Source organism: Mauremys reevesii, linkage group 21, assembly GCF_016161935.1.
Source record: "Mauremys reevesii isolate NIE-2019 linkage group 21, ASM1616193v1, whole genome shotgun sequence".
NCBI lineage: Eukaryota > Metazoa > Chordata > Testudines > Geoemydidae > Mauremys > Mauremys reevesii.
The window spans coordinates 2,622,823-2,648,206 of NC_052643.1; the positions used below are offsets into that span (position 1 = coordinate 2,622,823).

A 25,384-nucleotide genomic window follows, 5' to 3' on the forward strand; every position below is an offset into this window, starting at 1 on the left:
TACACAAGCGGCGACCCCAGTTTGAGAAACACTGCATTAGTCCTCTCTGAGCCTTCAAAGGAACGGGTGCTTTCCCCCTTGATTTGGTGGGAGGGAAGAAGTTTTAGACTTGTCTCATGCTTCTGCTGCCAGAATTAGTTGATGGACTAGAAGAGAATTAGACAGTGACAGCCTGGCTTTCCAACCTGCTTGCAGGCATTTTAGCAAGAGTCTGGGGACTTGTTACACCAGGGAAACTAACCCAGTAGTTGTATTGATTGAAACAAACAAGCTCCTTGGGTACAATTACTGGCAGGAGCCAAAACAACTACTTAAATTTTAATTGCCAGTTGCTACTTACAAACCCCCACTCTTCAGAGAGTCCATTTGCCCCAGGGCTCAGAAAGGACAGTCAGAAGGGGTGGCACTATATTCAAACTCCACCTATTTTCCCCAGTTTCACCCACAATCCCTGAGCTGCCAGATGTTTCTGCCAGAATGATCAGTGATGAAATAGCTAGCAGTGCTTTATGTCATAATCATTAGGGTTCAGTGTCAACACTCCACTGTGATGAATAGGCAGTTAACTTCTTGGAGCTGTTGTTTCTGTCTGTCTAACTGAGAACTCAGCTTTCACAGAGTGCATCAGTTTATGCTTTGTTGACATTTGGAAGGTTTTCTTCACAGCCTTAATGGCTAGAGACTAATTTTTTGAAATGAAAGTTTAGATTTTGCAGATATTGATGGGGCCATCACAGTAGTGCTGACCCTGTCGAATCCTTGATGCACTCCGTTGTCAGCCTCATGCTGTTCTAGCAGCTTGTGGCCAGTTTTACTCTTAAACCTGGGTTCGTGATGGCTGGGAATAGCAGGGAAAGGGATGTTTGAAATGAAAGATGATCCAGCACTTAGGGTGGTAACCTGGCACATGGGAGACCTGGATTCAGTTGTCTGCTCCATCACAGACTTCTTATGTGGCCTAGGACAGGTCATTTAGTCTCTCTGGACCACAGTTCCCCATCTGTACAGTTGGATACTAGCCCTGCTCAGCTTCATGGTGGTGAGAATGAATCCATGAAAAATCATGAGGTGCTGTGATACTGTGATAATAGGGGCTACATTATCCACCATAGGTAGAGTTTGCAAAGTCTGACTTCCTAGCCTACTTTTTATTCACTGGAGAATCACCCCCCTTTTGTTTTATTTTCCTTAGTTCATTGAATGAGCATTTGCTACATTTATTCACACTCATTCACACATTAGCATATTTTCATAAAATCATATGGAGTGCAACGTCACAGTCACCTCAGAGTCCTGGCCCACCCTGTCCACTATCCCACCTCTAGCTATGGACATTGCTGCTGAAGCTTTAGAGGAAGGTGATCCCTCCCCTTCAAAAAAAAAATACAGAATACATGGGTGTGGGGGGAGGAATTCCTTCCTGAGCCCATTACACTTAGCATTATTGTGGGGTGAAAGGTAGGAAGGAAATGTTACAGAGGGGAGGGTCACTTCCTGGTCCCTGGTAAACAAGGTGTTAACTTCAGCTTAGCTCTTGGCTTCCTCATGCAGTGGTACTCAGGGGGAGAGCTGTAAATTGGTTCCTTAGGAGGCAAAGGGGCAGAATCCTTTAGGAAGGTCAGGCTCAAGGGACTGGGCTGAATCCCAATCTGGGAGTTTTCTTGTTTTCTGCTTATACTTTCCATTGTCCGTTGAGGAGGAGCAGACTTTGACAGTGCACGTCTCTCCTCCTGCTGAGTCATTTCACCAGCTTCTAAGCAGTGAAACTTGAACCTTGGAGAGTGTTTGCAGCCCCCCTTGGGATGCCAGGAACCCACATGGTGACGTCTTGATAGTGCTTGTTTCCCTGGTGAGGGGCACTTCCTGTGTCTGTGCACCACAGGCAGCCCTATGAGCATCACCATACACTGAGGCAGCTTTGATTCAGGCCTAGAGAGAAGCTGTAGGCTGGAAATTGAACTAAATATTGCTTCCAGGCTTCTTGGTTCCCCCAAGCCTTTCCCGGTAGTCCACTTGAACAGATCCTCCTCTCTGGCCATTCACATCCTCTGCTGCTTGTACTGCCCATGTGTTTCTTCCAGCCATGCTGATTTCCTACCCCATTGACTCTTGACTCTCATTTCCATTCTCCCTTATCTCCACCCCTTTAACTTCTCTCTCCCTGCCTGGCATTGATCATTTAACTCCATGAAACATCCTGGGGGACATAGTTTGTATGAAAGAACCTGTACAAGGTAAGAGTCTCAATCCTGCACGGTGCTGAGTGTCTTCTGCAAAATTCTGTGTACCCTCATCTTCCATTGAAGCCTATGGGAAGTGAGAGTGCTCACGGGATCAGAATCTAAAGCTGTTCAAGAAGTTTTGCTGTGTATTCTGGGAACCAGGGCCCTGATTCAGCAAAATAGGTAAGCACATGATTTCAATGGGACTCAAGCCTGTGTTAGAAGTTATGCATGAGTATATGTGCTCTTCTGAATCGGGGCCTATGTGCATATGAAGTCTAGGGCCCAAATTGATATGTAATGCCTAAGGGCAAGAGGCCTGGTCCTTGTCTGGTGAAGTTGCTTCTTCTTAAAAGAACCCAATCCCACATTGTTTTCTTGCAGATGAGAGAGGGCAGGATCACCTGAGGGCTGCAAAACTCAACCTGGTGGATCTGGCTGGAAGCGAGAGGCAGTCCAAAACCGGAGCCACAGGGGAGCGTCTCAAAGAAGCCACCAAAATTAACCTCTCTCTCTCAGCTCTGGGCAATGTCATCTCAGCCCTGGTAGATGGCAGGTGCAAACACATCCCCTATCGAGACTCAAAGCTGACCCGGTTGCTGCAGGACTCCCTTGGAGGAAACACCAAGACCCTCATGGTGGCCTGCCTGTCTCCTGCTGATAACAACTACGACGAGCCTCAGCACTTTGCGCCACGCCAACCGGGCAAAGAACATCAAGAACAAGCCCCGTATCAATGAGGATCCCAAAGATGCTCTGCTGAGGGAGTATCAGGAGGAGATCAGGAAGCTGAAGGCCATTTTGGCTGAACAGATGAACACAAATAACTTGTCAGGTATGATGCCCTTGAACTGCTCCAGAGTTGCTTTATCATTGGCCAGAAAATTACACCTTAAATATACAGAGTGCACATTGGCATTTCTCCCCAACCTCCCTTCTGCCTATTGGGGAAGGCTCTCTTCAGCCCAACACCAGCAGCTTTGGCCTTTGAGTTGGGTGGGAGGGATAGGGGTAAGGATGGGAGCAGTCTGTTTTCAGATGGGGGGAGACTTTAGGGAGGGGAGCAGCCTCTAGGACCCATCCTCCATACTGCTGGATAGGAGCAGCCTTTCATGTAGGGGCTAAGACTCTATGGCCTTTCTTCCTTCCCTGCCCCAGCCAGAACCAACCTTCAAGAGAGCAGGCAATGTCCATGCCCGCTTTGCCTCCCTACTGTTGATCCTCCTCCTGGGCCTGAGGTTATGTTAGGTGGCCACATTAAGTGGTACTCCTGCCTTTTCTCTGAGGATAACTAAGGGAAGGGAGCTGCATAGGGGCTATGAAGCTTGAGAAGCACAAGTTCACAAGATCACTGCTCCATTTAACCAGACATCTTGCTTGCATCCCGTAGCTTTAGGCTTGGGTGAAGAGGCAGCATTCTCCAGCCGTTAGAGCAGAGGACTAGACATCAAGACTCTTAGGTTCTGTTCTCAGCTCTGATGCTAATTCTCTGTCTAGGGCAAGTTGCATAATATTTGTGTGCCTCAATATCCCCATCTGTAAAATGGGGGTGTAGTGAGGCGGCCTGGCTCCCGACCGCCCCAGAGAGAGAGGAACCAGAACAGCCACCTCAGTGGGCGGAGCCGCCTCAGTGGGCGGAGCCACCGCCGCCTGTTCCCGCCCCCCGGAAGTCAAGGGGCGGGACAGGAAGTATAAAAGCCCGGCCTCAACCCTCAGTTAGAGCCCAGCGGCCGGAGAGGACGGACGCTCCTGTTCAGGCTCCTGACTGGCCGAGCCTGCCCAGAGCCAGGTACCCGGACGCGGACGGACCAAGCCTCCCTCGAGCAAGGTACCCGGACGCCGGACGGACCAAGCCTCCTCGATCCAGTTACCCAGAGGTGGACTGGCCGAGCCTGCCCCGAGCCCGGTACCCCGAGGAGCTGCCCGAGCGTTCCCGTGACCCGAGTCCAGAGGAGCAGCCCGACTTAGACCGCTTTCAGCACACCGAGGAGCCCATGATATGGGACCCCGCTGCCGAACCCAGCGACGAGCAGGTACCCGAGGAGGGGGAGATGGAATGCAGCCCGGGGGTAGCCGAACCCTGTCCGGCTGAGGGCACTGACGTGCCCATGTCAGTGTGTTGCGGCCAGGATCCCCACTGACTGCAGCGGATCCACGCCGCTGTTAGGGCCCCGGGCTGGGACACAGTGGAGTGGGTGGGCCTGTGTCCCCCCTGCCACCCCACTCACGGGTGGCAGCCTCCCCCTCCTACCAGCGTTCAGGCAGAGAAGCCTGCACTTACCTGGGCTTCCTGAACTGCTGTCACAGCTCAGTTCCTGCTACAAGGACCTGAGCCTTGAGCTATTGTTTGTTGCCCCGCCCTGACTGAGGGCCTGGGCCTCCTGAGACTGATGCCGCTGCTTAGCTCCTGCTACAAGGACCTGAGCCTTGAACTATAGTTTATTGCCCCACCCTGGGGCTTACTGACTATTGTGGCTTAGTTCCTGCTACAAGGACCTGAGCCTTGAACTATAGTTTATTGCCCCACCCTGGGGCTTACTGACTATTGTTGCTTAGTTCCTGCTACAAGGTCCTGAGCCTTGGACTATTGTGTGTTGCCCCACCCTGACCTAGGGCTGGGCTTACTGACTCTTGTGGCTCAGCTCCTGAGACAAGGACCTGAGCCCCTGGGACTATTGTTTGTTGCCCCACCCTGACCTAGGGCTGGGGATTACTGAACTATTATTATTGCTCAGTCCCTGATGCAAGGACCTGAGCCCTGAACTGTTATTGCTCAACTCCTGACGCAAGGACCTGAGCCCTGAACTGTTATTGCTCAGCTCTTGACGCAAGGACCTGAGCCCTGAACTGTTATTGCTCCGCTCCTGATGCAAGGACCTGAGCCCTGAGCTATTATTGTTGCTCAGCTCCTGCTGTAAGGAGCTGAGCCTAGAACGGCTGTGTTTGGTGCCCCGCCCTGATTAAGGGCCGGGGCTTAGCTTGTTAACTTTGTGTTACTACTCAGCTTGCAGGGGACCTGAGCTCCCTGGATTCTTGGGTGCTGCCCCGCCCTGAGCTAGGGCTTGGGGCTTACGGCCTCGGTAACTGCTCAGCTCCGGCTGCCAGGACCGGAGCCTAGACCTAGTGTCTGCTGTCCCGCCCTGACTGAGGGCTGGGACTCATTGTAGGAACTGTGTGCCTTCTGTTCCGCCCCTGCTTGAGGGGCAGAACCCCAAAACCCTTCAGAACCCGGAGACTGATAGGGGCCGAGTAGTGAGGCGGCCTGGCTCCCGACGGCCCCTGAGAGGGCACGGCCCCAACCTCGGACTATTACACGGGGTGAGAATGATCCCCCTCCCTGAGTGAATAGCTAGATGAAAACCAGGGACAGGAAGACTCCAATTAGCACTGTATTCCAAGCATCTCTCACTCTTGCATTTACTGCCATAACCCTTTCACATCACTGCAGACCTGTACTGCTCTCAGAAATGTGATCCAGTGTCCAGGGAACAATGTCTTTCTGTGTTGAAGGGTTTAGAGTGTCCTACGCGGTAAACTACTTCCCACTGCCAGTCTGGCCACAGGCAAAGATCATACCATTGTAGCCCTCAGTTACATCCTGGAAAATAATAGTAATAATATCTAGACTAGACTAGAATTATCTTCAGCCTTTTACATACTTGGAACCAAGCTGTTTAAAACTCTGTCCTTCCACACAGCAGTGACTTTCTCTCAGGTGCAGCCCCAGCACAGAGCATTCTCTATCAGTGTGGACTGTATCCTATTAGCACATTTTAAAGGAATGTCTAGGCCAGAGGTCTCAAACATGCAGCCCGTGGGCCACATGCGCCCCAAGGTTATTTTCTGAAGCCCGCGAGGTCCTCGCAGCCCCCGCCGCCTCCTCAGCATTCAGCTAGAGCGGCTCCGGCCCGACGCGCACCGGGGGCAGGGTAGGCTCCCTGCCTGCCTGCCCTGCCCCCACGCCACTCCGGGAAGCGGAAGGAATGTGAGGGAAGAGAGGTGCAGGGGGGGGGTGTTGATGTTGCTTCAGGCACCGCCCCCAGCAGCCCCCATTGGCTGCAGTTCCCCATTCCTGGCCCTTGCTCCCCCACGTTCCAGCCGCTTCCTGGAGCGGAGCAGCATGGGGCAGGGCAGGCAGGCACGGAGCCTGCCCTGCCCCCCTGGTGCGTGCCGGGCCAGAGCCCACTCCCCGAGCCCCTCCTGCAGTCGAACCCCCTGCCCTGAGCCCCTTGCCGCACCCAGCACCCTGACCCCCAGACACACCCCTCCTGCACCCCCACCCACTGCCCTGAGCCCCCGGCGGCACCCAGCACCCGGCCCACAGCCCAGGGCCCCCTGCTGCACCCCTCCTGCACCCCGATCCCTGCCCTGACCCCGCCACACCCCTCACCCCTCCTGCACCCTAACCCACTGCCCTGAGCCCCTGCTGCACCCCGATCCCTGCCCTGACCCCTGCCGCACCTCACCCTCCTGCATCCCACACCCCAACCCACTGCCCTGAGCCCCTGCCACACCCCATGCCCCTCCTGTACCCCCTGGGGGCAGGGAGGGGCAGAGTTGGAGTGGGGTTTCGGAGAAGGGGTTGGAATGGAGGCAGGGAAGGGGTGGGAAGAGGTGAGGCAGAGGCGGGGCCTCATGGAAGGGGTGGAGTGGGGGCAGGGCCGAGGACAGCAGGGGGGAGGTGTCAGTAATGTAGCCCTCGGGCCAATGTACTAATCCTCATGTGGCCCTCGTGGTCATTTGAGTTTGAGACCCCTGGTCTAGGCTGACACATTCCCTATCATCTGTTAGCCTCTTTCTGTTGGTTAGTTGCCAAATGATCTGTGGACAGTCCTCTGTTGTATGTGTGAGTAATCTTTCACCTTTCCTTAGGTCTGTTACCTGCTGAGACTGCTCAGCTGGAAGTGAAGCCAGCTCTCCTACCTGAACCCCAGCCAGATGTCGAGGCAGAGAAGCAGCTGATCAGAGAAGTAAGCCAGGGAGCGTGACCCCCAAGTTACTTCCTGCTGGGGGTTGTCCACTTTTACAATCCTCAGCACAACTGTAGTGCAAGGGGAACTGTGTGACCTTCTTGGTACACCTCTCCCCACGCACCTCAATCTTTGGTCTTGTACCATAGACAAAACCTGTGTTGTTGGAGACCATGTTACAATACCACTGTTTCCCAACATTGTTTCATTTTGCTTTGGAGATGGGATGGAACTGGGTTCCCAGCTTGGGTCAATTTGCATTGTAGACGTGCCTTAGCTTTCAGCACTCCCTGCTATTCTAGTGTGGAATCTCCTGTCAGCAAGGGGCTCAGCGAATCTGATCTGACCAACTATTGGGCCAAATCCTGAGCCTCCTACTTGCTTCTTAGTTAGACTAAACTCCCAACGACGTCAGTGCTGCTGGTTGCTTAGGTGATCATTAATGAGATATAGAACCTCTCGGTTCTTCTTCGAGTGCTTGCTCATATCGATTCCAGTTAGGTGTGTGCGCGCCGCGTGCACATTCGTCGGAAGATTTTTACCCTAGCAACACTCGGTGGGTCGGCTGGGCGCCCCCTGGAGTGGCGCCGCTATGGCACCAGATATATACCCCTGCCAACCCATCCGCCCCTCAGTTCCTTCTTACCGCCCGTTTCGGTCGTTGGAACAGTGGAGCGCGGCTTAGCTGACCTCCACTTCCCTAGCTACTCGTAGTTCTCTCGTTCCTTGTTGTGTATATAGTTAAAAACTTTTAATATAATTCACTTTAGTTTATTACTTTATAGTATATTTAGTATAATATTAGTTAAGAGGGGTTTGGGAATAGCCCTTCCCGCACTCCAGTGCCGGGGCCCATGCCCGGTTCACCAGGTTTCAAAACCGTGCTTGGCCTGCCGCAGGTCGATGCTGACAGGAGACCCACACGACTCCTGTCTGAAGTGCCTCGGGGAGTCGCACCTGACAGCTAGGTGCCACATTTGCAAGGCTTTTAAGCCAAGAACAAAAAGGAGCAGGACATTAGGCTAAAGCAGCTCCTCATGGAGGCGGCTCACGCCTCAGCCTTCAGCACCGAGCGCTGGTCAGTCTTCGAACAGAAGCACCTCCTTGGCACCGGACCACGCCGGTACGGCCAAGGCTCCTCGGCACCACCCGTCGATGGCACCGAGGCCGGCTCGACGTCGCTCCCTCTCCCCGAGGTCAAGAAAATCTAAGACTCCTGCTGCTTCCGTGCCACCTGCACCGCAGCCAGAGAGCTCATCCAAGTCGGACCGCCCGCGCCGACACCCGCCACGGCACCGACGACGTCTGCACCGTCGATTCCGGTCCCACAAGGGCCATCGAGTCTGGTGCCTGTCAGCTCCCCGGCTAGACCCGTGGTAGAGCTTAATATCCCATCCACGCCAGAGACATACTCAACAGCGAGGGATCTGATTTTGATGACAGAGTCGATGCTGCCTCCGCCCCCGGCACCGCCGGTGCGGGCGATACAGTCTATAGGCAAGCCGGCCTTGATTCGGCCACCCTCTGTTGGCACAGCAGACCGGCACCATTCTAGATCACGGTCCCGCAGATGTTCCAGGTCCCGACGGCGCTTCCGCGCCCATTGCCGCTCACTGTCCCGGCACCGTTGTCCTCTGCGGTACCAGTTGCACTCGCGGCTCCAGTCAGCATCCCGGTCGCCGGCCCGATATTCTCGGCACCGCTCCAGGCACCGTGACTCCCGTAGCCGCTCCCGATGCCAAGCCTCGAGATCGCGGTCGACCTCCCGGCACCGTTCCGGTCGCAGGTCCCGATCTCGTTCCCGGTACCGGTATGCCTCCCGGTGGTGCCAAGTAGAGCTAGGCCTGCTAGAGATATGGACTCTGCTCAGGGCCTCTCCGCTCCTCCATGGCCTTCCAGCCACGCTTCAGAGTCGTCCCGCGCGGACAGCTATTATGCGCAGGACCGTGAGTTTGATGTGCCCACCGGGGTCTTCCAAGAGGGACAGGCCCAGGACCTAGGCCCACACCTGTGGTCCTTCTGGACGCCTTGGGCGTACCACCAGGCCCAAGGGGCACCAGTAGTCCCGTCCCGCTCGGCACCATCAGAGCACCGGGTGCCAGAGGCGACAATCAGCCGTCCGCCTCGCTGGTACGGAGGAAGCTCCAGTCCACCCACCGGACTCCCCAGTCCCACTGGAGCAGGAGGTTGCTCAGGAGCAAGAGGCCACGCAGGACCCTCTCGTCCCAGGTGTCTCCTCTTCCTCTTCTCCCGACGAGGCGGTGGCAGGGACATCCTCCTCGGGCCCTCCTCCAATCGACCTGAGGGCCCACCAGGACCTCCTCAGGAGGGTAGCACTCAACATGAACCTCCAGGTAGAGGAGGTCCCAGAGGTGGAGGACCCGGTGGTGAGCATTCTGTCGGCTGATGCTCCCACCAGAGTGGCCCTACCGTTTATTCGTACCATCCAAGCCAATGCCGACACTATATGGCAATCGCCGGCCTCAATCCCACCTACGGCCAGGGGAGTCGAGCGTAAATATATGGTGCCCTCTAGGGGGTACGAGTATTTATATGTCCATCCTCCTCCCTGCTCACTGGTCGTTCAATCGGTTAATGAGAGGGAACGCCGTGGCCAGCAGGCGGCAGCCCCAAAATCGAAGGAGGCTAGGCGAAAGGACCTGCTCGGCCGTAAGGTGTACTCAGCGGGCACCTTACAGCTCTGGGTGGCGAATCAACAAGCCCTCCTCAGCCGCTATAATTACAAAACATGGGTGGAGGTGGGGAGATTTACGGAACTACTCCCTCAGGATTCCTGCCAGGAGTTCGCGGCCTTCTTGGAGGAAGGAAAAAAGGTGGCCAGAACTTCCCTCCAAGCCTCGCTCGATGCAGCCGACTCAGCAGCCAGGACTCTGGCCTCAGGTGTTGCCATGAGGCGTATCTCATGGCTTCACGTTTCCAACCTCCCACCCGAGTTGCAGTACACCATCCAGGACTTGCCGTTCGATGGTAAAGGCCTCTTCTCGGAGAAGACTGACCCTAGGCTGTAAAGCCTGAAAGACAATAGGGTCATAATGCGTTTGCTAGGCATGCACACGCCAGTGACCCAATGCAGACCCTTCTGCCCCCAACCTCCCCGTCCATATTTTGTGCCTAGAAACAGGCAGGACTTTGACAGGCGGCACGGCCGAGGTGGGCGTAGACACCAATCAGGACCCCAAAGGGCCAAAATCAAGGTCCCTCGAAACCACCAGCGGGACCAAAATCTAACTTTTGAAGGTGCGCCCGAGGACGGCGTACCAAGTACAGGCCAGGATCCTTCTCCTCCCTTCTCCAACCATCTCTCCTACTTCCTCCCGGCGTGGTCCCAGTTAACCTCGGACCTCTGGGTCCTACGCACGGTGGAATATGGATACCACCTCCAATTTGTTTCAGCCCCACCCTCCCACCCCGTCCCTCTTCAGGGACCCCTCTCACGAGCAATTCCTCTTGCAAGAGGTGCGGTCGCTCCTCGCCATGGGAGCTATAGAGGAGGTGCCAAAGAATGAAAAGGGCAAGGGGTTTTACTCCCGTTATTTCCTAATCCCCAAGTCGAAGGGTGGTCTCAGACCCATCCTCGACCTGCGAGGACTCAACCAGTTTATGGTAAAGTTGAAGTTCCGTATGGTATCCCTGGGGACCATTATCCCGTCCTTGGATCCTGGAGATTGGTATGCCGCCCTCGATATGAAGGACACACATTTTCATATCACCATTTTTCCTCCGCACAGGAGGTACCTCCGTTTCGTAGCCGACCATCAGCACTTCCAGTTCAGTCCTGCCCTTTGGCCTTTCCACAGCCCCAAGGGTATTCACGAAGTGCATGGCCGTGGTCGCTGCATATCTCCGCCGACGTCGGATACACGTGTTTCCGTATCTGGACGATTGGCTCCTCTGGGGGACCTCCGAGACACAAGTCGCCCAGCATGTGGGCATCGTCAGGGACCTATTCACTCGTCTAGGCCTGGTGATCAATATAGAGAAGTCCTCTCTGGTTCCCACACAGAGGTTAGACTTCATAGGAGCGACCCTAGACTCCAATCTCACCAGGGCCTGCTTACCACAGCCGCGGTTTCAAGCAATGGCAACAATCATCCGCGGTCTGCAGAATTTCCCAACGACCTCGGTTCGCACTTGTCTCGGTCTCTTGGGCCACATGGCGGCATGGATGTTCGTAACCAAGCACACCAGGCTCTGCCTCCGTCCGTTACAAACTTGGCTCAACTCGGTATACCGCCCGAGCAGGGACTCAATAGACACAATAGTCACCATTCCCCCGAGCACTCTAGGCTCTTTAGACTGCTGGCTGACTCCCTCCCTGGTGTGTGCAGGGCTACTGTTCCATCCGCCTCAGCCCTCAGTGTCCCTGACGACGGACGCGCCTTCTCTCGGCTCGGGCGCGCACCTCGGGAGCCTTCATACACAAGGCCTCTGGTCATCTCAGGAGCTGACACTTCACATAAATGTCTGAGAACTGAGAGCAGTCCGCCTAGCGTGCCAGGCGTTCCTGCAACATTTACAAGGCTGCAGTGTCTCAGTGTTTACGGACAACACAACGGCTATGTACTATATTAACAAACAGGGAGGAACTCGATCTTCCCCCCTTTGTCAGGAGACCATTAGACTCTGGGACTTTTGCATAGCCCACTCGATAGGCCTGGTAGCATCCTTTCTCCCAGGGGTTCGGAACACTCTGGCGGATCGACTGAGCAGGTCATTCCTCTGCCACAAGTGGTCGATACACCCGGATGTTATTCATTTGGTTTTCCAAAGGTGGGGATTTCCCCACATAGACCTGTTTGTTTCCCGCGAGAACAGGAAATGCCAGATGTTCTGCTCCTTCCAAGGCCTCTCACCGGGGTCGATCTCAGACGCATTTCTGATGCCGTGAACAAACCGGCTGCTTTGTGCCTTCCCGCCATTCCCACTGGTTCACAAGGTCCTGCTGAAACTCTGCAGGGACAGAGCGCACCTAATCTTGATCGCTCCAGCGTGGCCCAGGCAGCACTGGTACACCACGCTACTCGATCTGTCACTAGCCAACCCGATTACCCTGCCACTCCACCCAGACCTCATAATGCAGGACCACGGCAGACTTCGCCACCCAGACCTGCAGGCCCTCCACCTCAAGGCGTGGCAACTGCATGGCTAAACCAGTCAGAGTTGCGTTGCTCTGCATCAGTATAGCAAGTACTCCTGGGTAGCAGGAAGCCTTCCACTCGGTCAACGTATCTGGCCAAGTGGAAGCGTTTCTCCTGCTGGTGCAGGTCACACAGTGTTACCCCCACTGAGGCCTCGATTCCAACCATTTTGGATTACCTCTGGTCTCTCAAACAGGAGGGCCTGACGGTATCTTCCTTGCGGGTGCACTTGGCGGCCATCTCTACCTTCCATCCAGGGGGGAGTGGCCGCTCCGTGTTCTCACACCCTATGGTCTCTAGATTTCTTAAGGGCCTGGAGCGCCTATACGCACAAGTACGACGCCCCGCCCCAACATGGGACCTCAACCTGGTTCTAACCAGACTTATGTCTCCCCCATTTGAGCCGTTGGCAACATGCTCGTTGCTATACCTGTCCTGGAAGACAGCTTTTCTCGTAGCCATTACATCGGCCAGGCGAGTCTCCGAGCTTCAGGCTCTCACGGTGCACCCACCGTATACTGTGTTCCACAAGGACAAGGTGCAATTACGTCCACACCCAGCATTCCTCCCTAAAGTGGTATCGGCATTCCATGTCAACCAGGATATCTTCCTTCCGGTCTTCTTCCTGAAGCTGCACTCATCACGATGGGAGCAACAATTGCACTCCCTGGACGTCCGTAGAGTGCTCGCATTTTATATCGAGCGGACAAAATCATTTCGTAAAATGCCCCAGCTCTTTGTCGCAGTGGCAGACCGAATTAAGGGTCTACCTGTCTCATCCCAGACGATCTCATCATGGGTAACAGCATGTATCCGTACTTGTTACGACTTGGGTCATGTACCCTCGAGCCACCTCACCGCACACTCTACCAGGGCTCAGGCTTCATCTGCCGCCTTCCTGGCTCGTGTACCTATCCAGGAGATATGTTGTGTGGCTTACCTGGTCTTCGGTCCACACCTTTGCTTCACATTATGCTCTGGTCCAACAGTCCAGAGATGATGCAGCCTTTGGCTCAGCAGTTTTGCACTCTGCGACATCTCACTCCGACCCCACCGCCTAGGTAAGGCTTGGGAATCCCCTAATTGGAATCAATATGAGCAAGCACTCGAAGAAGAAAAGACGGTTACTCACTTTTGTAACTGTTGTTCTTCGAGATGTGTTGCTCATATCCATTCCAAACCCGCCCTCCTTCCCCACTGTCGGAGTAGCCGGCAAGAAGGTAGTCGGCAGGGATATATATCCTGTGCCATAGCTGCGACACTCCAGGGATCGACCAGCCGACCCATCGAGTGTTGCTTGGGTAAAAATCTTCCGACGAACGTGCATGCGGCGCGCGCACACCTAATTGGAATGGATATGAGCAACACATCTCGAAAAACAACAGTTACAAAGGTGAGTAACCGTCTTTTCTGTTGATGGCTCTAATTTGGCCATATTGGGAGGGTCAAAAATTTGTTCCAATCTGGTAGCATTTAGGATGTGGTTTTATGACACAAGGCTGCCTCATTTGTCCCCAAAAATCATAATGACCAATTTCAAATATACAGAAGCCTAAATTCTAGATTTCCTATGAACCACCTCTTATCTAGCCTGGAAAATTCCCATTTAATTGCAATTTTGGATTTGTCCAAGTTTGTCTGTGTGGGTCAAGATTCACATAATCCACCATCAGAAAGGATCAGAAAATTCAGATTATGCATTGAAACATCTCACGTAGCCTGGGTATATGCTGGAGAGAGGGATAACTAGTACACACACACACACACACACACACACACACACACACACACACACACACACACACACACATACACTGATTACTCTGTCTTATTGACAGTCAAGTTTTTAATGCCATCTGTACATTTCCTGATGGCTGATAATCCAGGTTGGGATATTAGTCCATTTCCTAACATGCAGGTGTCCAAATTCATAATCCACCTCCAGAATCAGCACTGACCGGACTCCTTCTTGGCAGACTGGGCAGAGAGATCAGAGTTGAAAGTGCTAGAGGGCGTGAACTCCCCTCTCATTTTTAAAGGCGATCCCTCCAGGGCAGGGTTGAGGCATGCTGGCATCATTGTTGCATCAGCTATTCCTGTCCTGTGGATAAATGGAGAAGTGCCAATCACCTTTGAGCAGCCACTGTGTTCATTTAAATCGTAGAGTGGAAAATGGCTGTGAATACAGCTCTGTATTTAGTATATTGCTAGGGAAGTGACGAGCAGCCCAGAATGGGTGGGGATGGTCACGAGTAGACCATTGAGATGTGCCATGCCAGGCTGTCCACAGTGCCCTTGTGCCTTTCAGGAGTATGAGGCGAAGCTGGCCCGGCTGAAGGCAGACTATGAAGCCGAGCAAGAGTCCCGCGCCCGACTTGAGGAGGACATCAATACCATGCGGACTTCCTACGACCGCAAGCTGTCCACTCTGGAGGAAAACCTCAGGAAGGTGGGAACGGGGAAGATTTAGAGAAGTGCTAGCTCTTGGGGGAACCATAGAGCAGGGAGGATGTAGACCGGGGGACTAGCAACTGCAGACAATAGAACTTTGCAGTTTGGGCCACAACAGCACTTAGCTTGAATGAAAGATTTGAACTGCAGAGATGACAGGTCCCATCATGCATTGCTGTACCTTAAGCCAATTGGCTTGGCACAAGCCACACTTCTATGCACGGTACAAGGGTGATAGTTTCAAACTTATCCACTCTATGTGAATTAGGTGTGCCCCTTCAATGCCTGGTGAGTAGCCAATATGGCCTGTCAACTAGGCAAAGTTTGGGGATTCCTGAGACAATTGTGACTTGCTGCCAGCCATCCTTATTTGTTTTGCAGTGCTGCCTAGGAGCCAGTTGAGCTAGTTACTGAACAAACACAGACCAGAAAGATGGTCTGTGCCCCAAAGAGCTGATAATCCATAGTAGTTCTATTACCTGTGTTCTCAGTGGTTGGCTCAGGCATTTTCTAATACAAAATGGTGATTTTTCTTTGACCGTAAGCCCCCACCCTCAGAGACAGGCTGAGCATTCTCATGTGAACCTCCAAAGTTTTACCATCCATTGTGAAAACTACTGTATTCATGCAGGATGCTCTCTGGGTCTCCCATGGTTTTCCCCAAACAGGGTGGGGTGGCAATTGGCAGCTGTTCTGCTCGCAGATGTGGTCGATGCAAATTTTGGGTGATATTTTCATAGAGTGATGCTCTAGTGGTGGAGAGCTTGTAGCTAAGATTTCTGGGTATTTTTTCTTGTATTCTCCAGATGCTGTCCTGAGGGTTGAAACTCTCCCTGACCAGGCACCTTTGTCTCCAGGCCCTGTTGTCGCCGTCACAGAAACAGAACAGGTGTCCACCAAGGTACCCATCAGCCAGTGCTCTTTATCAGACAAATGGAACAAATCTAGCTGCCTGTCCCCTATGTCTGTGAGGTTCATGGATACTCAATAAAAGAGCGTATTTATCTACAGTGCAGCTGCTTCTGGGGTGGAATGTGGCAGCTGTTTAACAGTGCACAGCAACACTACTAGGGCAGGAAATGAACAAGAATCCCACAGCCAATTGAAAATGCAAGGGGAAATTTAGCTTTCCCAATGCCAAAACTTCACTCCAAGCAGTACCATATCCTTAAGGGTAATGTGACAATTTCGGTGGCTTGTGCTGCAGGGGGAAGCAGCAAAATGACATTCCTTCCTCTTTGGTCCACGAGCAGCCCCAGAGTGGGACAGCTTCCTGCTTCGTGTGTCACAGTACACATGCTGCATGTTTTCAGAACAGCTGTCTTTAGTTGCCTTTTGCCCTCAGGACACAGCAGAGCCTCAGATAGCCCAGTACGTCGGGAGTGTGACCAGAGAGAGTCCTGGAGCAGAAGTGGCCATTGCTGCTGAGGAGCTTCCAGTGGCTGTGGACCAGCAGCAAGTGCTTGCCAGGTCAGTAACTGTGCCTCTGATCCAGCAGAGCGCCTTCTGTGCATTGCATGTGAGGTGCATGTATTAGTTTAAGATTGGCCTACCAACAGCCCCAAGAAAGGAAAGACTTCAGAGTTAGTCAGCATTTGATCTGGTATTGCATGTGAGGTGCATGGACAGAAACAACCAGACTATTGCACTGTATTATTATTATTAAGTTCGGACAGTGTGCTTAATGTGTACAAAACAGAAGATGATGTGTCTCCTGCTCCACAAGGAAGTTCCAGTCTTGTTCAAACATGAAGGCCCAGCAGATCTGACATTAGATGTTGCCAAAATACAGAAATTATAACAGTGAAATACTGGGGAACAGGCCATTTGAAGAGATTGCAAATGGGACAGCAAGTGTTTTGCTTCTGGGTTACCAGATCAAATGCTGCCTAACTCTGAAGTCTTTCCTTTCTTGGGGCTGTTGGTAGGCCTGGCTTAAACTAATGCATTTCTATCTACTTGCTGTTTGGAACTGAACAGACCATGGAGACAACTCCTTTTTCAATCCCAGAGGGGGTTCCTCCAGGGCATTGGAGCCCCGGTGGTGGGGTGAGGTGTGGAGGAATCTTGCCTTGTTGCTGCCCATAGTGTAGCTCGACAAATGAGACTTTCCTCTTTAGGGCTGTTAGTCTGCTGTGATAAAACTCACCTTGAAAAATATGTTGGTTATTGTTACTGTAAAATATTTGCCCCAAAACAGTGAAAATGGAAATCAGCTGTTCTTGCAAGAACCACATCTGAACGAGAACTGGCAAATCGGTCCCTTCTGGCTTGGATCTGCTGTGGAATAAGGTTCAGAACCTTGAACCCAAAGTTGACCCTTGGAGTATGAAGAGCTTCAGATTCAAGGTTCAACTTTTGGCCCATCTTGAGTCCAAACTAGTGTGAAGATGGCACAGTTGTTACTCTACCCTGGAGAGGGCCTGACTGGACAGTCCCTTTAAGCAGAATGACATTGAAACAATGTGGGACTTGCTGTCAGTTCCCCACTAGTGGAGTTTCACTATATCCTGATTCACTCTTCGTGGGTTCCACTGTTTTTTGGGTCAATTGTGTGCCCTTATTTTAAACTCTCAAGTGCTGAATGCTGCTTCATTCTGAAAATGGCCTTGTGCTGTAACTGCTTCTCCAGAAGGTTTCCCAAGGGCTTCTCTGCTGCACATTTCTCTGTTGGGCATCTCTTAGGCTCAAACAGGCTATTAAAATATACAAGGCAGTGCACTTTGTAAATTATAAGCTATTCGGCTGTTAGGCTGCGTCAAGGCTGAATCCCCATTCTGCCACTCCGAGTGCAGGAAGTGGGGGCCATAAGGACTTTACAAATTAATACTTGCCACTCCAGGCTTGTATTAAATTCCCAAGGTTACAGCTTCTCTCTGACCTTGGCTTGGTAAATGCTGCCACCACCCAAATGCAAAAAAACCCCTTTGAACCCAGGAAGGAGCACGTGGGAAATCCTCCCTGTGGGGTACCCTCAAGCCCTCCGGGGAAGAGCTGAGAAAGAAAACAAAGGAAATTAGCTGTTGCTACCAGGTAATCAAACAACATGTACAAACCTCTTAGGGACACACACAATCCAATCTTGTTCTTAAAAAGGTAAGTTTTATTAAAAACAAAAAGAAAGAAAATACATCTGCAACTTAGGCTTTTGCTAGATTTTAAAAGAGCAATTCAAAAAATTAAGCACCCAAAATAGCTTTCTTGGGGGTTCAGCTTAAAGGTTACAACAAAAGCAAACAAAAGCATCTGGGGTTAGCACAGAGGAGATCCACAAGCCAGAATAAAGAATAAACCTGATCGCATTCATCAAAATGTTCCCTATCCAAATGATTCCTTCTAGATATGGAAGCTAATTTTTCATACCTGGTTCAAAACTTACACAGCATTCCTGCTTATAGCATTGCCGCTCTGCCCCTGCTTCTCTGGAGAACAACAGATGAAGGGAAAGTTTCTTTCCCATTTTAAAAAGTTCTAGCCTTCCCATTGGCTCTTTTGGTTGGGTGCCCACTCCTTTTCTTTTACCTGTGGGCTTGTTAACCCTTTACAGGTAAAGCAAGCAGAGAACAGCTACCAAGAGAGATTTTACAGCTAACTGGGTGGCTGGGTGTCTATCAAAGGGAGCTACGCCCCCCCTTCATTTATCACAGGCTGAGACAGCTCCAAAGAAATTATTCTGATTGATTGTGTCAAATCTCAACACTCCCTTGCAGAACTTAGTTTGCTTAACACACAAGAAAAGGAAACGCACTCCTACAATTACATTGTTAAACATCAAAGTTCTTTGCATATCAGGCAAGGCAGGGTTCCTTGGAGATGGCATTTTCAAAGCCTCCTTGAAAAGACTTTACAGCTCAGGATGTCTGCAGACTATCTGCTACTGTTTAGCAAAGCAGGATTCAATTGTGCATTAAACAAAAGCTGCTGAGGGCTAAATTGTTTCATATCAAACTCAAGCTATTGAGACAGGAGGTCCAGTGGAGCAGAAAGAGCCAGTTTCCTCTTGAGGAAACCTGAGTTCTTTAGGAATGGGTTTGCATGCTCTGATGGAAGAAAAGACAGTTAAGAGGATAGTATCATTGCAGGTCATGTCTACTCTGGCAGTCTCTCCTTATTGGCCCCCATTGGCCAGCCTCTGATATAGCAGCAGCAGTACAAACCCCTGTGTAGAAAAAGTGCATGGCCGTAAGGTCCAGCTTACGCCAGGTTCAACCAGGATAAGCTCCACCAGTGTGAATAGTGACTCAGAGCAGTTTTACCCTCTCTACACCAATGCAATTACACGAGGGGCTGGCAACCAATGTCTGAAATCCTCAGCATAGGCAAGGGATTGTAGTAAAAATATTAACATTCCCAAGGGGGCGATCACCTTAAATGACCTGTTGGAGGGTTGTTAGGGGAACAGGTTTTTTTCCTCCTGTGCACAAAATATTCAGTAATTCAGTGCAGGTACATATTCCCTCATGATGCATGGACATCAATTTGTTGTGTGATTCACAGAAGGGCATTTGTCTTATCGTCATGGCAGACATTTCCCTGCCTTTCAGGGGCTTCGCTGTTGACCTGAGGTCAGCAAGAGACCAAGCCTTTGATGTGGCAGCCCCTGCGTATGGAAATTGCTCCCTTTACTACATCTGCCTAAGCCCACCTACTGAAAATAAATTACAAATGATTTTGGGATGCTCTATATCCTAATGGCAGCCCCTGCTATATCAATCTGGGGCTAAACAGCAGGTTTCAAAACAAAGAATAAGGATTAGGATGTTAATTTAAAAAAAATCTTTTACTTCATAAATACAGGGCCATAAATGTCAAGATTTCTAGATATACCTAATGGTGAATACATTCAGGATGTATGTAAAGATACATACACTGAGCTCATGCTTTGGTGAACATCACAACACAAAGTAAATCTTAAAACAGAAGCAGCAAAGAATCCTGTGGCACCTTATAGACTAACAGTGCCACAGGATTCTTTGACTAACCAGACTAACCAGAACCAGACTAACACGGCTACCCCTCTGATACTTAAAACAGAGGCTCCCCATCGTCACTCACCTCTTAAATCAACAAATCTGAATACTCACTTCAACAGAAATCACTGTCTGTTTATTGTATCTTTTAAAATGTCTCTAGGCAGTTGCCATGGAAGTGTATTATTTGCATATGTGCAGATGTTCCTTTATGCTACAGATCTAAGAAATGTGTCCAACTCTTCCAGGCTGCACATGCTGGAACAACAGGTGGTTGGAGGAGAACAGGCCAAAAACAAGGACCTGAAGGAAAAGCACAAACATCGGAAAAAATATGCAGATGAACGGAAGAAGCAGCTGGTGGCAGCGCTGCAGAAAATTGATGAGGACAGCAGTGACTGGGTCCTGCTCAATGTCTATGACTCTATCCAAGAGGAGGTGCGAGCCAAGAGCAAGCTGCTGGAGAAGATGCAGAAGAAGGTAACCCCTAAGAAGCCATTAACTCTTCGTATAGAGCTAGGATCTGGGGAGCATCCATGAGATTACTCTTGGAGGTGCCCCTTACTCTTATCCCTCTTTCCCTCATCCGCCTTTCCTCCTTCACCTTCATCCTTTTATTATAGTGATGAGACATTCCAGTCAGCATGACTCTGGCATCTCTGTGGCTCTCAGACTGATCCTAGTTAACTGACAAGACATGTTAGACACGGATTTTGATTATTTTAGCCCCTTGATAATCTTAAATATTAAATTATCCTCGCTCACATCAAAGCCTCATGATTTCTAAAAATAAGAATAAGATCTTTTGCTTGGGGGGAGCCCAAAATTGTCACTATGTTATTCCACCTCAACATAACACAAAGTAGAAGCTGTAAATCAAGTGGCCTACTTTTGATAGCTATTTATGACATGCTTTGAGCCAGCCTGGATAGAACAACAGACAGGAGACCCAAATTCTCTACTTGGCTCTGCTGTTGACTCATGTGGGCAAATTGTTTCCCCATCTATAATGGAGAAGAAAGATTTTCACTCACCTTTGTAAAGATCTTTGAGAGGTGCAGGGGAAAGTGCTATCCAGGCGTTGTTGTTATGATTTGTACTGTTACTCACACATATCTATAACCTAGGCAGAGTGGGCAGAACTTGGGATCATTGAGAATAGTCATGGTGAGCTGTTGCCCATCTCCAGCTTTGTCTTGCTTTGACCTGCAAACTAATAAATTGGCTGTGTGCATGCACGCCATGTGTGTGTGAGAGAGAGATTATTCTCTCTAGTGGCACAGCTTCTTACATTGTCACAGCTGAAGTGGGGGGGCACATAGAATCATAGAATATCAGGGTTGGAAGGGACCTCAGGAGGTATCTAGTCCAACCCCCTGCTCAAAGCAGGACCAATCCCCAACTAAATCATCCCAGCCAGGGCTTTGTCAAGCCTGATTTTAAAAACCTCTAAGGAAGGAGATTCCACCACCTCCCTAGGTAACCCATTCCAGTGCTTCACCACTCTCCTAGTGAAAAAGTTTTTCCTAATATCCAACCTAAACCTCCCCCACTGCAACTTGAGACCATTGCTCCTTGTTCTGTCATCTGGTACCACTGAGAACAGTCTAGATCCATACTTTTTGGAACCCCCTTTTAGGTAGTTGAAAGCAGCTATCAAATCCCCCCTCATTCTTCTCTTCTGCAGACTAAACAATCCCAGTTCCCTCAGCCTCTCCTCATAAGTCATGTGCTCCAGCCCCCTAATCATTTTTGTTGCCCTCCGCTGGACTCTTTACAATTTTTCCACATCCTTCTTGTAGTGTGGGGCCCAAAACTGGACACAGTACTCCAGATGAGGCCTCACCAATGTCGAATAGAGGGGAATGATCACATCCCTCAATCTGCTGGCAATGCCCCTACTTATACAGCCCAAAATGCCATTAGCCTTCTTGGCAACAAGGGCACACTGTTGACTCATATCCAGCTTCTTGTCCACTGTAACCCCTAGGTCCTTTTCTGCAGAACTTGCTGCCCAGCCATTCGGTCCCTAGTCTGTAGCAGTGCATGGGATTCTTCCGTCCTAAATGCAGGACTCTGCACTTGTCCTTGTTGAACCTCATCATATTTCTTTTGGCCCAATCCTCTAATTTGTCTAGGTCCCTCTGTATCCTATCCCTAACCTCCAGCATATCTGCCACTCCTCTCAGTTTAGTGTCATCTGCAAACTTGCTGAGAGTGCAGTCCACGCCATCCTTCAGATCATTAATGAAGACATTGAACAAAACCGGCCCCAGGACCGACCCTTTGGGCACTCCACTTGATACCAGCTGTCAACTAGATATGGAACCATTGATCACTGTTGAGCCTGACGATCTAGCCAGCTTTCTATCCACCTTATAGTCCATTCATCCAGCCCATACTTCTTTAACTTGCTGGCAAGAATACTGTGGGAGACCGTATCAAAAGCATTGCTAAAGTCAAGAAATAGCACATCCACTGCTTTCCCCTCATTCACAGAGCCAGTTATCTCATCATAGAAGGCAATTAGGTTAGTCAGGCATGACTTGCCCTTGGTGAATCCATGCTGACTGTTCCTGATCTCTTTCCTCTCCTCTAAGAAGGGTGACCAGACAGCAAGTATGAAAAATCAGGATGGGGGTGGGGGGTAATAGGCGCCTATAGAAGAAAATACCCCAAATATCAGGACTGTCCCTATAAAATATATGGTCACCCTACCTCTAAGAGCTTCAGAATTGATTCCTTGAGGACCTGCTCCATGATTTTTCCAGGGACTGAGGTGAGGCTGACTGGCCTGTAGTTCCCCGGATCCTCCTTCTTCCCTTTTTTAAAGATGGGCACTACAGTAGCCTTTTTCCAGTCATCAGGGACCTCCCCCGATTGCCATGAGTTTTCAAAGATAATGGCCAATGGCTCTGCAATCACATCCGCCAATTTCTTTAGCACCCTTGGATGCAGCGCATCTGGCCCCATGGACTTGTGCTCATCCAGCTTTTCTAAATAGGCCTGAACCACTTCTTTCTCCACAGAGGGCTGGTCACCTCCTCCCCATGCTGTGCTGCCAAGTGCAGCAGTCTGGGAGCTGACTTTGTTCGTGAAGACAGAGGCAAAAAAAGCCTTGAGTACATGAGCTTTTTCCTGTCACTAGGTTGCCTCCCTCATTCAGTAAGGGGCCCACACTTTCCTTGACTTTCTTCTTGTTGCTAACATACCTGAAGAAACCCTTCTTGTTCCTCTTAACAGCTCTTGCTAACTGCAACTCCAAGTGTGATTTGGCCTTCCTGATTTCACTCCTGCAGCCTGAGCAATATTTTTATACTCCTCCTTGATCATTTGTCCAATCTTCCACTTCTTGTAAGCTTCTTTTTTGTGTTTAAGATCAGCAAGGATTTCACTGTTAAGCCAAGCTGGTCACCTGCCATATTTACTATTCTTTCTACACATCGGGATGGTTTGTTCCTGCAATCTCAATAAGGATTCTTTAAAATACAGCCAGCTCTCCTGGACTCCTTTCCCCGTCATGTTATTCTCCCAGGGGATCCTGCTCATCAGCTCCTGAGGAGTCAAAGTCTGCTTTTCTGAAGTCCAGGGTCCATATTCTGCTGCTCTCCTTTTTCCTTGTGTCAGGATCCTGAACTCGACCATCTCATGGTCACTGCCTCCCAGGTTCCCATCCACTTTGCTTCCCCTACTAATTCTTCCGTTTGTGAGCAGCAGGTCTAGAAGAGCTCTGCCCCTAGTTGGTTCCTCCAGCAACTTGCACCAGGAAATTGTCCCCTACACTTTCCAAAAACTTCCTGGATTGTCTGTGCACCGCTGTATTGCTCTCCCAGCAGTTATCAGGGTGATTGAAGTCTCCCACGAGAACCAGTGCCTGTGATCTAGTAACTTCAATTAGTTGCTGGAAGAAAGCCTCGTCCACCTCATCCCCCTGATCTGATGGTCTATAGCAGACTCCCACCACAACATCACCCTTGTTGCTCACACTTCTAAACTTAATCCAGAGACTCTCAGGTTTTTCTGCAGTTTCATGCTGGAGCTCTGAGCAGTCATACTGCTCTCTTACATACAATGCAACTCCCCCACCTTTTCTGCCCTGCCTGTCCTTCCTGAACAGTTTATATCCATCTATGACAGTACTCCAGTCATGTGAGTTCTCCCACCAAGTCTCTGTTATTCCAATCACAATCATGCTTTTGATGCTGAAGGAATTAGGTATCTGTCTTCATTTGACTGTGGTTCATTATAGCTATGAATCAGAAGACATATAAGCAGTATGAATTGCACCCAAAAATACTTGTAAATGCAAAATTATGCCCATCAAAGTGAGGCCATTCAGAAAATCACACCCTCTGACAACATGCAGCTTTAAAGATATAGTGCTTACCTACCAAAGGGCCTCCAAAACCACGTGTGCACTCAGGTCCGCTGACAGCAATTCCAGGCCCCAGGGCAGAACAGCAATGGGCACGCATGCACAAGCAGTGCCCATGCGGACACGGTCCGCCTGACATTTGGGCGGTGCTGCGCCTGCGCTGGCTGGTGCTGCCGGCTGCGCTGCTGGGCATGCTCTTCCAGCATGGCCAGGGTTTCCACCTGCCTGCCTGGTAGGGTTGCCAACTGTCTAATCGCGCAAACTGAAAGACCCTTGCCTCGCCCCCTGCTCCTTCCCTGAGACAACGGCCCTGTCATGCCCCTTCTCCAAAGCCCCACCCCCTGCTTACTCTCTCCCCCCTCCTTCTGTCGCTCACTCTCCCTCATCCTCACACACTTCCACCAGACTGGGGCCGGGGGTTGGGGTTCAGGAGGGGGTGTGGGGTGCAGGCTCTGGGAGGGAATTTGGGTGCAGGGTGCAGACTGTAGGCTGAGGCAAGGGGTTGGGGTGCAGGAGGAGATCAGGGGGTGAGCACTTACCTCGGGCGGCTCCCGAAAGTGACCAGCACAACCCTCTGGCAGCGGCTTCTAGGCAGGGGGCCCAAGGTCCATCTAGTCCAGTAACCTGTCTACAATAGGGGCCAGCACCAGATACTTCAGGGGAAGGGGCAGTAAACCCTGGTGAAGGCAGATGTGGGAGAATCTGCCCCTACAGGAATTCATCCTAATCCCTAATAGTTCGTCAGAGATTTGTTTGAAACTTGAAGCCTGAGGTTTTACATCTCTTCCCATTTTTTATTATATACTAGTATAATTCTGAATATTCTTGACGTCCATATAAGTTCCAGCCCCTCACAGCAAAATTCAAAGTTATTTATTCCCACAACTTCATGTGGCAGTGAGTTCCACATTCTAATTGTACATTGTGTGAAGAAGCGTTTCCTTTTACCAGTTTTGAATTTGGCACCTTTCAGTTTCATTGAATGTCCTCTTGTTATTGGGTTATGAGACAGAGAGAATAGAAGTTCCCAATCCACTTTCTCTGAACCATTCATATACCGTATACTTAGATCATGCCCTCTCGTTATTAGTCTCCTCTCTAAAGCAAACAGTGCAAATCTTTTCAAACTCTCCTCACGTCTTTCTTCCCTCTTCATATCTTCCTCCTAATCATTCTTGTTGTGCCAGTCATCTAGAGTTCTCTCTGTTCTCATCACAATTAACCCTTTCCTTTTGGT

General features: G+C 50.7%; 1 protein-coding gene across 1 annotated transcript in view; it reads left to right on the forward strand.

Annotated features, from left to right (window-relative positions):
* The window catches only part of LOC120388023 (kinesin-like protein KIF17), a 50,284-nt gene that overhangs the window by 14,435 nt on the left and 10,465 nt on the right, over nt 1–25,384 (forward strand). Inside the window, 8 exon segments of the mRNA XM_039509558.1 lie at nt 2,607–2,898; nt 2,900–3,057; nt 7,095–7,192; nt 14,660–14,800; nt 15,471–15,510; nt 15,609–15,703; nt 16,148–16,272; nt 20,021–20,252. Coding sequence (XP_039365492.1) covers nt 2,607–2,898; nt 2,900–3,057; nt 7,095–7,192; nt 14,660–14,800; nt 15,471–15,510; nt 15,609–15,703; nt 16,148–16,272; nt 20,021–20,252 — 1,181 coding nt within the window.